Source organism: Corvus brachyrhynchos, unplaced genomic scaffold, assembly GCF_000691975.1.
Source record: "Corvus brachyrhynchos isolate BGI_N302 unplaced genomic scaffold, ASM69197v1 scaffold142, whole genome shotgun sequence".
Lineage (NCBI taxonomy): Eukaryota > Metazoa > Chordata > Aves > Passeriformes > Corvidae > Corvus > Corvus brachyrhynchos.
This window is the reverse complement of record NW_008237226.1, coordinates 6270568-6287395: the sequence shown is the minus strand read 5'-3', so window position 1 is coordinate 6287395 and position 16828 is coordinate 6270568. Positions and strand designations below refer to the sequence as shown.

At 38.3% G+C, this 16828-nt stretch overlaps 1 protein-coding gene across 5 annotated transcripts in view; it reads right to left on the bottom strand.

Moving 5' to 3' along the window:
• The window catches only part of GLCCI1 (glucocorticoid induced 1), a 63301-nt gene that overhangs the window by 8898 nt on the left and 37575 nt on the right, over positions 1–16828 (bottom strand). For 3 of the 5 annotated variants that reach the window (XM_017729319.1, XM_017729320.1, XM_017729322.1), the window contains 3 exons: positions 8986–9102; positions 6863–7015; positions 722–932 (listed from right to left, as the gene is read on the bottom strand). In XM_017729319.1, the coding sequence (XP_017584808.1) occupies positions 722–932; positions 6863–7015; positions 8986–9102 (481 nt within the window). The remainder of the gene's footprint in view (positions 1–721; positions 933–6862; positions 7016–8985; positions 9103–16828) is intronic. The other 2 variants (XM_017729321.1, XM_008629933.2) reach the window with 1 other exon arrangement.

The following is a 16828-nucleotide window of genomic DNA, read 5'->3' as shown; positions in this document are numbered from 1 at the left end:
GACCAGAAGCACAAGGGTAATTTTATTAGCAAACTGTTGTCAAAAAAAAGCCACAGTCTTTTTCACACTGGTGCCTACATTCCCATACTCCATAGTCTGTCAGTAACTCTTAATTACTGAAATTCCAGTTGTACTCCCACTATAGAACCAAACAACATTTTACAGACTTAAAAAAAAAAAGCAGGATATTGATAAACACATAAATTATTCAGAATTTTTGAGCTGTTATGCAGCATACACAGAGAAGTAATTACTCTCCATCAGGTTGTTCAAACAGGTATCTGAACTCCTCACCAAATAGCTTCAGGTGGAATGTAAGAGTTCAGAAGCAGAGTACTTTTAAAAGCAGTCCAAAACTTCATCATCATTTTGAACAGCAAGCAACTCACCTACAGTAAATATACAGTCTACCACAAACCTTCCTGAAACCTTTCTTAAATGTCAACATGTTACAGTCTGAATTCTTCACATTAGAATCTTCATAAATAATTAACTGTTTGCTGTGCTCCTCTGACGTATTTATGGAAGATGTTTGTGAAGTTTCACAAACAAGAGGGAAAAAGATATGTAAACAAACAAAACCAATTTTCAGATAAATCCTCAATCCCTCCACAGCCATCAAACAAAAACAAAAACTGATGTAATGAGTAAAATGAAGGTAGTTGTAAAAGCAGGACATCACATGCCTCCCATAGGTAAAGGCAGGCCATTCTACTCTCACCTTTATCACGGTCATAGAGTAAATCTTCTGTTGAACAGGGACTCCCATCCTGAGATTCAGGAGGGCAAAAGGGAGAGACACATGGTGAGTGACTGCTGCAGCTGCTGCTGCGCTCCTGGACAGACGGAGTCTGAGTGTCAATGCTTCGGGTACTACTACTACGATAGTGAGCAGGTAACGGGGCCCTTCGACCGTCAGGGATATCCAAAGGCTGCAAGAGAAACAAGCAACTCAAGTTACAGAGAAAAGATCAAACTCACAAGCAAGGTCAGCCTGTAGCAAGTCATAAGTGGAGGCCTTAAGAAGAACAAACAAGGCATTTTTTAAAGAACAGAAGATCTCACACAAGAAAATAATGCAGTGTACAATGGACACAACATACATTAATTACGCTGAGTACTGGGGCAATGTGCACATGTTCCAATGCAGTTAACATCCACACTTCAACACATGCCAGTGCTATGTTTTTATGGTTTTTATGACAGTTTAAAAAAGCAAACCTCCCTCTCTAATCATACTTAGTACTACAGTTTTCAATAAAGGTCACTGTTATTAAAAAAGAAAAACAAGTACCCTGACAGAGATCACATTTGGATAAAAGGGAAAGTAGAAAATGTCAAATACAATGGCATACTATTGCCGTAACAACCAATCATAAAAGGAAACCATCCGAGTTTTGCTACTAAGTTGTAATTCTTTAGCACACCCCTACATTCCATCCTTCTACAGAAGATGCACACACAGGCTTGTAACAAGGCTCACAGGCTTTGTCTTGAACCAAAGCTAGCAAGCTCTGCCTGCCCGTATCAGCCTAGCTGGCACTGGCCAGAGAGATCCTGCATCCCATTCTGCAACATACTGCATAGACATGTTCACAGCAGTAGATTGGCACGCTCTACTTACTTGTCCTTCCCAGTGGAAAATTAGCTTTTTTAATAAAGACAGTGCTGCTTTAAATGTAAGGAATCAAATGGGAATTAGTGTCTTGCTTAGAAGCGAAGGGGGAAAATTGCCTGCAAGATTTAAACAATTTTTATTCTCACTTCAGGAAGAACTGTGTCCAAACCATAGAGAACAGTTTAAATGTTCTAGCTACAAAAAAATTAATGTCTTTTTCCTTCTCACTTCAAGAGAACATTTTTATTACCTCTCTTGCCCATATATTCCAAAACTGTAACAGCTTGTTCCAGAGCCTAAAATCCAACCCAACGCTTTTGCTAGCAATGAGGACATGACACCTATTGGCTGAGTATCACATTCTCCCCTTTTCAGCAACAGTCTATCCAGAAAACCACCACATATTACACAGAGAGGCAGACATAGCAGAGCAGGAAGATAATTTTCTTCTTATGAGCCTTCCAGTTAATACCATTTCATATTTCAAGTAAGAGCAAAGAAACACACTATAAAGAGAACATTACAGTTGCTCCATCAAATGCTGTAAGGTTTGGACACAGCTGTGTGGTCTGTTCCAACAGCTCAGTTCACATTGCATATGCGTTACAACACGACTGCACGTTCTATTCCCACCACCCCCAACAGGCCCTGACTCATTCAATGCACAAGACAGACCTGCAGCACTGTAGCGTTTGTTACACAAAGAGAGAAAAAACAAGACTGAAGCTGTGAAAGAAAACAGTCTCATAATTATCATAACCAAACCAACAAAGAAAAAAAAAACCACATAAAAAAACAAAACAAAAACAAAAACCAACAAAAAAACTGTGATGCAAAACAGCATTCTTATTTCTCTCTCTGCCACAAAAATTCTGTGGGATGTCAGGGAATCAACTGAACCAACCTCTGTCTTTTACTGTATCTCTTCTGGATGCCCAGTTTACACAGGTGTGATCTGTAAAAGTATTCTGCATTAAGAGATCCAGAAGGAGACTACACCCTGAACTCCTAAAATGGAATACAACATCCTGAGTTACCTGAAGAACGACACTACAGAACCCTGATGGATTTGTTTCCCCATCCATAAAGTGTAAGTAGTGTCTTTCTTCTCACATAACTGCGATGTAAAGTGAACAAAATTTCAGACATACTCCTATTAAAAAGAAGCAAAATCTCAGGAAAAAATTCAGATTTCTGACTTCAAAGCAAGGTGTAACAGTAAGCATGAGGACACAAAGCTAAGGAGGAGAAAAGAAAAACACCCAACAGCTGCTCATTAAGGGCATACACTATGGTCTATGTAACAGGTAAAACAAGGATTCCAGGGAGGGAAAAAAAACAGTAAGTGATCACATAATTAAAGACTTCAGGATAACACAGATGTTCTTCCACACCTGGATGAACAATGTAGTCTCAGCTAGTCAGGAAGTATATCCCAAATCACATATTTCAATCTCCTCTGAAATAAAGCCTGAGGTACAAAAATAATCCATATTTTTACACACATATCTAAAGATACACAAAAGCAGAAAAAGCTAAATATTTATCATACTTTCCAAGTGCAGTAACTTTTAAGGCATAGAAAATGCCAGTTAATATCTCAGATTACTGTGCTTTTGTATTTATCTTTCCCTTAATGCTGACAAGTGCAAAAATCTCCATGAAAATACCAACTAAAAGTATTTTGCTTGTCAAAAACTTTATGTATCAAACCTGATCAACATAAAAAAACACTTCTGAAGTTACTTTTCATGAGTCATGCCCAAACTATTCTAAAACTGAAGTTCTCACAACCTTACAACATAAGAAAGAGGGTAACTAATTTGGTACAGCTGCTATTAGTTTCCATAATGCCCAATGCATGGAAAACAACAAGAAATTACTGCATTCTATACACTATTTCTTGAGGGGTTTTTTGCAAGTATGTCCAGTCATTTATTTCCCTTATGCCAAATGCATTCTGACAGGACACCTGTCCATCCCTATGGGATGTGTGTTCTTGGACACAGTTACATACTGCTCTCATCTCCCTGCAAAGGTATGAAAATGCTCCATTTGACAGCAAGCATGCATTTCTCAACACACTGTTAACGTTCACCTATCTGTTTTCAGTATTGATCTTTTTGCTGGAAAAAACCCCAACAATGTTCTACTTAGGAGAATCAGGAATGCTACCAGTCTGTAAAAATACTACTGATGGGAGTCTCCTCACAAGCTGTACATCTATCTGGGAGGCAACTCCTTGAGAGCAAAGCATTCAATGCTATTGATTTAAAAACTTTCCTCTAGACTGGAACACCAAGGCCAACATAGGTAAGTGCTTCTTCCTGCTGGCATCAGTGCATCAGATGAGGTGCAAGTGCAAAAACCATAATGTATCCTAGGAAGGAACACTTGGGAAAAACAGAGTTTTCAGATGAAGGCTATGAAGATTTAAGTGAGGATCCTCTGCATCTGTGCAAAATAAAAAGTCCTTTTATTACAGGATTAAGTTTCCAGATGGGTACACAAAACCACCTTGCCATCTCCTTCCAGCAGCATTAAAAATCAAACAAGGAACACAGTAATCAGTTTACTTACATTGTGTGACAGTCCATCAAAATGTCTTTATTTCTAATTACTTCTGTATACTTGATAGTTCCAGTAGACTGTTTTTCCTAACAGGAGGCCTATGAAGACTTCCGTGTTCTGCTACAGGGCACTTTTCACGATTTTCACTCTTGTGTTCCATAAGCGGGAACACCTCTTATCCCTTAATCCCTACAAAAAGTCCATCATCTTATTGTACCTCAGTCTCCAACGTTTGTGTTGTGGAGTCACAATGGGACAAGGACAAAAGCCTGCAACAACTTCAAAAAAAGCTGATTCCGTCTTAAAAGTTATGTTGAGAACAGAGACACACCATCACACCTTGTCAGAGTTAATCAGCAGGTTATAAAAAAAGGAAGCAAAATTAATCCAAGATTTTTGAATAAATTAAACATTTATAATTTAAGCATTAGAACATGAATTAAAAGTTTATTAATAAATTTGAGGAGAAAGAGGTGATTGAAGTGACTCAATAAGGACAACTTATTTTTATGAGAGCAAAAAGAAAACACCTTCAGCTAACTAAGCAAGATGAATTATGTGAAAAAATACATCTATAGCTAAACTGCAAAGAATGAAATTTTTTTAATATTTTGACCACTCTGCAATCCCTCTAAACTTTATAGTCAATTGGATTTTTAAAAGGTAATGACACAAAGACATTACTAATCATCAATTATCTTTATGAAACACAAAAATAACAGGACAGCACAATAGTGGTGGGGTTTTTTTACTTTTATAACTACAATTTGAATCATTAAGATGTTAAAACAAAAAAAAGGTTTCGAAGAACCAACAGAATTAAGTCAGAATGAGTAAAGACAGAAGACATATTCCAAAGCAACAAACTATCTTTGACTGTGCTTTTAAAACAGTTTCTAAAAATACAAAACGTTACAGCAAGAAAGAATGGCAGAAAATTCAAAGGAAAACAAACAGGCTCACTAGCAGTGAAACCAGTGAAGTTCGGTTTCCTACGATTTATCTTTTGTTCAGTAATTCCTAACGCTTAACCTAGCTGCCCCAACTCCTCCAGGCTAAAACACAGCTAAGTTATTTATTAGGAGAAAGTTCACCAGCAGTAAGATTGAGTAAATTATGATCTTGTTATGATCTTCCATAAGCAAACTGAGATCTAGTAATCTCAAAGACAGTGCTAGGAGTCCCACTACAGGTCCCGCAAGACCAGACTTCACAGAAATTAACAGTTACATAGCAGGAAACAACCCTCTGCCCACAAAGATGGACTTGACTTCAAGGGCAATGTCTGATTTATGACTTTCTTTTGTGTCTGAAGCTCTCGCCAGCTGAATGTTTGGAGGAAGGGTTCACTATTGCCTTGGTTGCATAAACTGCTGAGCACCTCTGGCCCAAATCCAACAATGCACTTAAGTATGTGCTTAACTGTTTTGCTGGATCAGAGTCAGTACATTCAGTAACATATGCAGGAGAGTTCTGCATCCCAAGCAATAAGCTGTTAAAACCCAAGGACAACATTTACAAGGATGATTTGTCTGACAGATAAATGAAATATCCTCCAACTGTAGGAGATTAAAACCCTAGCCATAGCAACATCAGTGGTGGCACTACAATACACACCTTTTTGTACTCACTTTGGAGATGCTGCAACAAGGCTTATTGAGCTGGGCTTTCAGTTTGCATGTTTGATTTTTTTTTTTCCTTATTCCCATTATAATACACACCTCTTCTAAAGGGATAAGACAGCCTTAGGAAAGAAAACTTAGTGTACAACTAACTACTACAGTATTTCATTGTTAAGACTGCTTTTTCCACACAACTAGGTGTCTGGAGAAGCCAAGACTACTCCCAAACTTTTAAAGTTTACTAATGACATGAAGAACTGCAAATACAAGCTTTCAGAATCTTAAACCTCTGATTGAAGTTTTATAGCTTGACTCGTACACTGAATTGCTATTACATGACCATTCATGAGAAAAGCACCTACACCTTGGAGAAGATTAGAAAAAATGGTGGAGTACTTTACTCCACAGCAGAAAATTTTCACTGGGTGTTTAGGAAACAGTGGCTGTAAAGCAAGAATTCCACATTTTAAGTGTCATCCAAGCACTAAACTCTTCAATGACAAGTCCAATGGCTCCAAAGCAAAGCTGCCCCATTTGTCACTATTTCCCACACAGAGATCTTCCATGACAGACTACAGAGGTTTCATGGAAGTAAAATGGTCCGCATTCAGTTTATGGAGAAAAAAAGCATTAAAACCGAAAAAGAGAGCATAGCACTGGGAACTTACATCTTGCTCAAGAAAAAGAGTGCAAAACAAAGCAAATATAGCAACCTCCTGATCTCTTATTACTTATTACTGCAGCCTGAAGTGTCTGAATGTTCAAACACTTGTATTTGTCACAAAAATTTTCAAGTTCTCTACAGAAAGGGCATTCTAAACAAAGTAGGTCTGGCCAAAAGCCCTTTAAAAATAAAAAAGAAGAACAACAACAACAACAACAACAAAAAAACCCCACCATGCTAAAACATTGAAACAAAGTTTTCAAACAGTTCTTTGAAGAAAATTATTTGTAATTTCAGCCACAAGGAAGGTTCCTCAAGAGGAAGGTTTTCCCGGTGTTTATAGATTACAAAGAGATAACAACCATAAACATGTTATTATACGCTTACCTTGGATACTTCTTCTTTTCCACTGTTGTCCTTAATGAATACTTTTTCCAGTTCAGGGCTTATTCCTTCTACATTACACGGCACACGTGAAGCAGTTGATTTTGGCACTGAAATGTTTGACAGTGGCATAGGGACTGATCTGGAAATACAAGCCTAGAAGGTAGACAGTAACATGATTTAAAGATGGAAAACAGAATAAAGGCACAAGTCTGAGACCAAAACTAAAAACATTACTAAGTAAGATGCTGTGTATTAATTTTGCCATCCAGAAGATCATCTTTACTTAGTGAATTTAAATAAAAACAAATGCCTGCATAAATAAAAACCCAATGTATCATCTCTACTTAACTCAAAGAAGAGTTGTATAATCAAAGCATTCTATGACTTCACTTGGTAGTAAGCAGACAGGTGTATGTACTTTCCAGAGGCACAGACTACAGTTTACACTGCAGGGGGACGGGGAGCGTGTGGGGCCCTGATGCTAATGTTTTAACTGGGATCCAAAAGGCATTTCATAACATTCCTAAAGCTTAATGACTCAACTGAAATATTCACTTAATGCACTTTTACTCTCTTTTGGTTGGCTTTAGCGAATGAAAATTAAAACATTCATTCTGAACCTTTAATTTCATTAGCTTATAGCTTCTCAGAACTTTATGTCAAAGGTCTTAAGAGAAATCATCTTGAGTTTAAGACAAAAGCATGTAAGTAAGTAAAAAAATGGCTTTCAGAAAAGCCTGTCGAGTGGAGCTCTGTTACCAACAGGAAACACTCATAAGAATGCACACACATCTCGCACAGTCAACCTTAAAAGCTTCACCTTGGCAGCAGCTACACTGACAGCCATGAACCGTGTTCACATGTCAATCAACGTGTTCTCCTCCTACTCACAGAATCACAGGATGCTTAAGACAAAACGTAAACATTTTTTTTGAGTTCTTATCAAGTGAATCTTGCACAACGTGCAGCTCCCAAGGTGCAAGTCATTTGCAAGCCGTTCTCTGACTGCCAAAACACAATGCCTGTAGAATGGCTCTATCAGAGAACACCTTCCTGAGAAATCTAAATGTCACATGAGCAATGACAAAGTGAGCTCCAAGTACTAAAGAATGTTTCTTCACAGCGTATGTCCTAGGTGGGTTTCAATCTGTGTCAAAGACTGTTTGCTATGTGACTATAATGGCATAGGTACTTGCAACAGCTTACTCTGAGATGTAAAGCAAAATGCTTTTCTATGCAAAATGTTGCAGGACCCTTTGTTACAAAGGCATAACAGGTTCAGGAAAAAGTATGAAATTCCTATTGTCTTCACTGCATTAGGTTTTGACCACAAGATTTTACCCCCACAGAAGGAATGTAAGGAATCAGCCATTACAGCTCAACCAGCTGCTGTAACTAACTGCTTTACAGAACACCCGGTAGCTAAAAAGGTACTCAGGAAATACCATGACAGAACCAACATTTCAGATGTTCAAAGAGTGGCCTGTTAGTAACAGGCACTCCAAGTTAAGGATCAACTACTACAGGTGAAATGTAATCAGGACTCAAATATCTGCACTCCCAAATAAGCCATGATTAAATGCTTTCTACAAGTGGCTTAAGGTCTGTGAAGGCATTGACTGAACCTCACCTGAGCTTCAGAACTGTAATGTGGGTTGCAATTTTGCTGACACGTTGTAATGACTAGATCATGACTGCTTTGGGCATCCTCCACTGCACCCTGCTTTGGTACTTTCTTTTTCTTTATTTTCTATTTTTATTTTTTAACTAGCCCAGATAAAATTAGGTTGCAAAACTTATAAGCAAATACCCTCCACAGGAGCTTTGAAAGTTTACCACAAAAGATTAGTCTTGGAAGCAAGTATGAATCCCTGGAAGCACAGGCTTATCTGGCCGTGCCCAAAACTTTTACATCATTACATATTTCAGTTGTTATCCTGGTGCAACCCTTCTTTTATTACATGATGACCATCAGATAAACTCCAGTGAAGGTACAGTGTATCAGACTTAAGCATTTCAGTGTACCACACAAGAGAACACAAGACAGGTGGGAACGCTCAGCAGGCTATTCAGCCAACCCTGGTAAGGTGGGAGGCTGTTAATACAAGGAGCTACCCACTTACCTGAGTCTGACTGATTGCTATATGGTTGCCATGGAGAGGTGACTGACGTTCCTTCTCTTTGTTGTGACGACTGCTCTGCTTACTGCGCTGAAGCTGCTGCCTCAGTTTGGCAATCTGCTGGAGAGAAGTTCAGGTCAAGTGAGAATGAGTTCTCGAATGGGTAACTGCTCAAATCTTCACGTATCAAGTGAACCATGGACATTTTAAATCCTCTTTGGAGGATTTTATAGGCATATGGGATTGCCTTTCCTTAAAGTATGAGCATTAAAGCTTCTTTCTGCTTATCAGATACTCCAAAGTATCTGCCCTATTCGCCAACCTAAATACAACAACAGGCTTAGTTTATTTAGTGAATTTCCTCATTTACACACAAGCACTGTAATATCTGATGCAAATAAAAGGAGTCAGAATGACAATTTGTAGCATTTTCTAACCTCTAACTGGTTTAAACTGGGGACTTTGAAGCCTACAGTTTAATTTGTTTGATCTTAAACCAAACCATAATTTTTTAGTGGTAATTCATCATAAAAGTAAAGAGCCTTCACAAACAACTGGCAATCAAAATGCACTGCTCATCTTTGAGTACTTATTTAATACATTCAATAGCACTTCCCTGCAGGCAAAATTATCACAAATTCCTTCAGGCAGATGGAATTATCTTTCCTACTGTCTGCTGCAAAGATGTCTAATCAAAAGTTACATATTTTAAATGTCAAATGCAACTAAAGCCATTATCCATTTGACCTGCTCCTTAACAAGAAACCTAAGAATTTCATTTGGGGATTCCTCTACTTATTTATCCCTCCTGGGAAACTTCTACATGAAAGAGAGTACTTACCTCTATAAACATTGTCTCAGAAGTTTAGACTATGTGCAAATTCACACAACAGGTACAGACACTTCCTTAAAACCGGATAATTTGTTCCCTTAGGCTCAAATCCTACTGTTCCTCATGCTCAGCTCACTGGTATATAAGGCCATGCATGGCCCCATTTCATTTTTAACTCAGCTAGAGACAGAATTTTTAAAAACCTGAGGGCAAGTAAGGAGAATGAATGCACATGGAATTCATACATCAGCTGGAAACTAACCTCTCCTTCTGAGTGACAACTTACAAGTACATGCACTCTGTGGTTATTTCCAAGTAGTTAAATATATCACTGGTACTCTTGCAAAGCAACTCTGTGGCAGAGAATCACTTCACATCACTCTTCACAGTGTCAGAGATGACAGTGCTTGGTGAAGAGGTTTGGATGGAGCTTTGCTGCAGGCTGTGAACTTTTCTTTGTGCTGCTTCTGGTAGCACTCACAGAAGAACAATCTACCTTTAGGGCTTCATATCAAGTCTTGCCACAGCTCGTTACCCATATTTAGAGAACTGCTACTCAGAAATGGCTGAATGCTTTGATCTTTAAACAACAGACAAACAGTTCAAGACTTCCAAAAGGGTCTGTGTGTTCAATACATCCAGAAAAACAGAGCCCTAATACAGCTGCATTACTTACACAGATGAGCTACATTTAGAGAACTGGGACACTAAGCTCTTGATAAAAGGTGCAACTCAAGCACCATGTTGCAAGAAACTTCGGAGTATGAAGAGATATTTCACCTCTAAAAAATATACATATGTTTGTTGGGAACTTTTCCCTTCTTCCTGTAGGAGTAACAGCAATTGGGAAACCTAACTCCATAGAGGAAAAAACATGCAGGTAACTACTCTGGTAAATATACACACATTACAAATATCTGTGTCTTACATTGGAATGCTGAAGAATGGGGAGAACTGGGAAATAATCTTCATCTTCCCTTTTAAAAACAGAGGAGAAAAATGATGCCCAGATCAGAAGACAGCTGTGGACAGAGATGGCTGGCTACAAGAATAATCAGAAAGCAAGGAGAGTGCTGTATATAAATCCTTCCTTTCTACTGCCTCTCCTTGATGCCATGCACTTCCTCCTAAATCAAAAAGTTAAATACACTATTTTGTTTAATTTAAATGAAATATGGTTTTTGAGTTCTCCTCAGGAGCACACTATGAAAAAAAATAACTACACAATACCACCTCAGAGGTTTGGCTGACTGATTTCTGTCACAAGTAAGCTTGCAAGTCTTTGAGGACATAGCCTCTCACCCTAAAATTTGGATAGTGAAAGCTCTAAATGGGAGAGTGTTGATAGGCTGGTATGTCTCTAGGCTAGCCAAAAACCTTGAAGCTCTGATACTGTGAAAGGAATCAATGGATCCCTGGAATTTACGGTTCTCTCAGCCACCTCAAGAGTATGTGTATTTTGGCAGTCAATTCTTGACACTAACAAAGAAAAGACTTCTTGGGTCACTGAGGAGAAACGGAAGAGGGAAAATAGTTGATTTGACTGTGTATCTGGAGCTGATACGATCACTTAAGCCAAACAAGCAATGCAGTGAAGAAACAGATGTGCCTTCTTAGATCATACATCCTTAGCCCTGAACTTGCAGGACCCTAACTGTCCCATGATGTGGTAGTTACCTTTCGACAAGAAAATGAGAAAGTAACAATGGGCATATAAAAAGGAATTCGCCATTTCTTATTTATCCTGCAGACCTGGGAGACAGAGGCCTGCTGGTTGTCCGTGCAGTGTCAATGAGTACATGAAATTCGCTGAACTAAATGATGCTCCAGCTCTTCACCAAGGGGAGTCCACAGTGTTCTACCACTTGCTAAAGCTAATTCTGACACTGCAATAGCTCTTTTTCTTCTATAAGATTGTCTTTTAATTACCAATTATTCTCTATCTCAACCTGAAATAAAGTCACTACTACTAACAGGAATAGACAGCTGTGCTAGCTTCCTTGAAGTTTATCTACACCTTCTTCTCAGGTAGAGAAGCATCATCAGAGCATCAAACATAAGCAAAATGATCTACAGACAATTATGAGGTACCCTAATTCTTACAAAACAAATATAATTTATGGAGTAAAAAAGGATCTGAAACATATGCCTTGATGGCACCTGTTCTACCAATTATCTCAAAGAAGCAGCAGATCCTTTCTCTTGGGCACTCAACTGATGCAGCTAATATGAGCTAGGGAGCCTGCTGTGCGAAGAAAATGGTGCCAAGTGAGTGGTATCAGGAAAACAGGCACTTGAAGATCCACCATCAGACCAGATCTATTCAAAGAAAATAGTGCCAAGGAAGTGGCAGGAAAGGAACCATGTGCTATGCTAGGGAAACCAAAGGGCAGTAACAAAACACTCCATTTTCACCGAGCAGCTAAGAACAGAAAAGGTTTGGGACACCACTTCCCTCACACGCCCAAGTTCTGAGCACGAACATGACTGGGGCATACACAGTCATATTAAGGAACATATGTAAATCATCCCAAAAAGATTTCACGTGTATCCTAAAGCATCCACTTGTCGAAGACATTTAAGTGTTAGCCTTGCGCATGTGTGCACTTAGATCCATAACATGTGAATTATATAAGTAAACAAATTCAAATGTTCTCCCTGCCTACCTAACTTGAAGACATGCAGAACATTTCCTTTAGAAAATACAGCTATTTTCTTAGAGGATACAGCTGAAAGTAAAACAAATTTTAAAACAAGAATCAAGGAATTTATAAAGGAGTGAACTCAATTTGAATGCTACTTCCAATGTTTGAATGCCCTTTGTTATTGAAAACTGTTTTGCTACATTTTGATGGGTAAACATATATGTAGTGAATTTCAAAGTACATCTTTTAATTCACAATTTGGCAAGTACTCTCATGTGACTGCATGGAGGGGGAAAACACAGCACAAATCTGTGCACATTTCAAAAAAAATTAAAGAGAATTTTCAGCCTTTGCTCTTCCAGTGACTGTTCTCTGCAATGTTGCTGATGCAGCGGAAAGACTCTTTTCTTCACCTATTTTAAAGTAATTTATAAAAAACCCCCACCAACAATGAACACCAAGGAAACACAAAGATCAGTGCATCAGAAACCTACACAAAGTCATTCAGGGCACAAAGTTTCAATTTGGTCTTAATGGTTTACTGTCAGTCAAAGATAAAATGACCATCCAGGATTATTAAACAAGTCAGGAAAACCCCCTACAAATATATTTTCTGCTTCCTAAGTATTTCTCCAGCTCTAAGCTGTACAATGAATAATATTAATTTTGTCTATGCCACTTGTAATATGCATGCAGTCTAATACAACTAATGGCACTAAACTGAGAAATAACAAAATTAGGTCAGTGCTTTACAACACTGGGATAATCTGAGTATCTTGGTAGTTTTTCCCTTTTGAAGGGACCTAGATGCAGACGAATATGAAGGAACCTGACACATCCCACTGTACCTCTCCAAATGCTCTCTCACTAATATTTACCAGTCAATAGGCTGTATTTCTACAGCTCAGGCTACACAACATGGTAACTTCCTACTGCTGAACAAACCACAAACTCCTTGGTAATGAGTGAGCTCCACCTCAATCATGAAATGTTTGTTAATAAACGAGTTAACCAGTAGGTCAAAACGCAAAACAAGCATTAGAAATTCACCCTAAACCTTTGAATACAATCTTTCAATTGGTATATGAAAGCCCATTAGGCATGCAAGCTCTCATATTCAATTCTCTTCTATTCCCAAGTCCTTTTCAAGTACTCTGAAAGAGCAAAAGGGACCTTCCAATGGGGGGCTGTTGCTGTCTGTGTAACAGATATAGCACAGAGAGCTGCTTAAGGGAAGTGAAAAATCAGCTGTCTGAAATATGTCTTTAAAAACCTATACAAAGCGAAAACTACTTGCTTTAAATAGAGGGTTTTTCCCAGTTCTGGGTAAATTCCAGTTCAGGGTAAGCTATAACTAAAATTGTCCCTGAACAACATCAACAGAATTTCAAACTAATTATTCAGGTTGAAAAGGGAAAAAATACCAGTGTTTTTAGCCATTACTTGGTTTGTATCCAGTATAAAGACTGATAGCAAGCTTCATCTCCCAGTCAAGACATGTACCTACTGAAATAATGTTAAAGCAGTCCGGCATCATCTTAGACAAGTTACACTTAAGACTTCTTAAAATCAAGTAGTAGAGCCCTTCAGAATAAACAAATTCTTTAAAAGCAGATTTCCTTATGAAATTATTAAAGGGAAGTTTATATTGAGAGCTGGGGACTTTTAAATTTCTAACAGACTCACTACAAGAAAGCAAATATATCTATTTCAGTGCTAGACATTTAATCCTGACACATACCTATCCCAATTAAGGGCAAAGTAAGTTTTACTACCCAAAGTGAAATCCTTTTTAAAAGTGGTAATTCTGAATTCATTTGCTTGCTTGGGATCTTAAACCTATACACTCACTCTTAGTTTTTACGATACAGATCTTTAAAAAAGAGCTACCAGTTGTATTAAACAAATGTATCTCATTTTAATAGTACTCAAATTTAACCAAGAAAATAATTTTTTTAAACTTAAATGCATATTCAATCTTATTTTATCAAAACCAGTAACTATCACACAAGTGTTTAGCTAGTTTACAGAACCAACATATTAAAAAAAAAAAAAACATGCTAGAAACCATCCCATTAATTTCTGAAGCAAGAAAACATGAATCCAAACTGCAAAAACAACCCAAGGAAACTGCAAACAGCTATCTACTTGTTTACTGTCAAATGCTATGGGAAACAATTCAAAATTCTAAGCAGAACAATGTTACCTACACCACACATAACAAAAGCAATTGCCCAGGAGAAGGTGGTATTTTCATTTCCATTACTTAAGCTCTTGCTTTCAGCTGCCCATAGTTTTGTCAAATATCTACCACGCAACATTCTGATCTTCTATCTCCTCCCCATCAGACTTCAGTACAAGTGTTACAGTTGTTTAAGAATGTGATTTAAAATGAAAGGGGGGTGGAAGAGATTTTACCATTTTATGTGCCAAAACACATTACTTTAGCTTTTTACCTGTATAGTTCTGTTTTCCACTGTTTTGGATGAAAAAGCCAAACATTTGCCTGGGGGTCCTTTATGCTGCAAATGTGCTCTTCTAGTCCCTTGGAAGAATCTTTACATTTGGTGAAGCTTTGGCAAAAATTTCAGTTTGCACATGTTCAAGAAAGATATCTGGAACTGGCAGCTGCATTTGTTAACAATTCTGCCTCTCGTGGGCTTCACACTTTGAATAGAACCACCCCAGAGAATTCCTCCTTCCAGGAACTGCAGATTACTGTGGCACAAAAAAAGTGAGTGCACAGATACTCTTGGTATTGAACAAACACTTAACACCCACCACACACAGGCTGACACGTGAGGGAAAGGAAAAAGAAAGGGATAAAATAGAAGCCAAACAATGGAGAGCCAGAACTGACAAGGAGCTGGAAGGTAACAGAGTAAGAGCTCTAAGAGGGTAGATGACGAGTGCTGGATGATGCATGCAGAATGACACTGGGTTATGAATCCAAGGAACTATAAAAGGTAAGAAAACTGTCCTGAGTAGCTTGAGAAAGGAAAACAGAGGAAGGGGAAGAACTGTAAGCTGAAGAAGACAAGGGCGGTTTTGGGGCGAACAACCATTGCAAAGTTTGGATAGAAACAACTCCCTTCCACAGAACCTATTTTGTCCACTAATGCATTCTGTCGAAAAAGGAACTGTGAAACACATTGGCCACACATTTCTTATCTTTCTCGTGTGGTCAGTACACCAAGAGGGTGGCAACCCAGCACAATGGATCACTGTTATCAAATAGCAGAGACTTGCTTATATGCTGAAGGTTTCACTATCACTGACAGCCACAGGCCTGTGGTGAAGTACAGCTGCCTGTTGCAAAAGTTGATAGGGAACTGCCAGAATACGAAGGATAGTCTCTCAGTAAAAGCAAGGAAACATTATCCTAGAAAAACAGATGCTCCTCCTGTCTGTATTATAATTTCTTTGTGCTGGTAGGTAAGGTTTAAGCCAAAACTTCTCTGACACAAAACTCCTTCTGCACTAATTTCTGATCACTTAATCTGTGATTCTGAATGCTTCCTCACAGCTGCAGATGAAGTCATCCAGGCAACTGAAGGCCCATGTTCCAACACATCAAGGTTTCATAAGAGGTATTGAGTGAGATGGGAACAGAAAAACCTCTTTGGATCAACCTCCCTTTGGCCCAGGTCCTCATCTTTAAAAATGAGGCTATTGCCACCAGTGGATTGCAAGATTATTCCGTATTTGTCAAATGTGATTTTAAAATTTGAGTAATTAAACTTGCATTACTCCTTTTGATAATTACTCTATCAATGTCTGTCCAGAAGAGGAATATATACTGCCTCTAACTTCTTCTCCTAAGATAACCTATACATTTCTTCTCATTTTTGAATGTCCTATTCAACAGAGAGTCAGGAAAGAACATGCAAAAAGCCCAGAGTATGAGGGAAAGTTACACCTCACGGGAACATGCTGCAGGATTTTTTTTTTTTAAGAAAGTGCAGAAGAAGAAGAGAGGCTACACCCTTCCTGACAGCGGCATGAGGCTGAATGTAGCCCCTTATTAGGTTCTGGATAGATTTAGTTACTCAAACTCTGGACAAAATGGAGGTTACTGGGACAAAAACTGAGATACTGTCATTTCAGCTGAGCTGGAGACCATTTTACTGTATCTACTTTCTCATGATGCAAATCCACTTCACTTTTGGAAGGTTCTTTCTAGTTGCAATTATAGTCTACAGCAAAATATTTTTGACTAAAGAGCATTTCAAGTACTCATACCATTACTGTATCAACACCTTTTTGTGAAAGTGGTGTCCTCTCGATCTCCAACCTAAAATTTGAACAAAATTTCTAAACAAGAATATGTTAACACACCACCTGACACTTTGCCTCTTTCAGGAGAGCA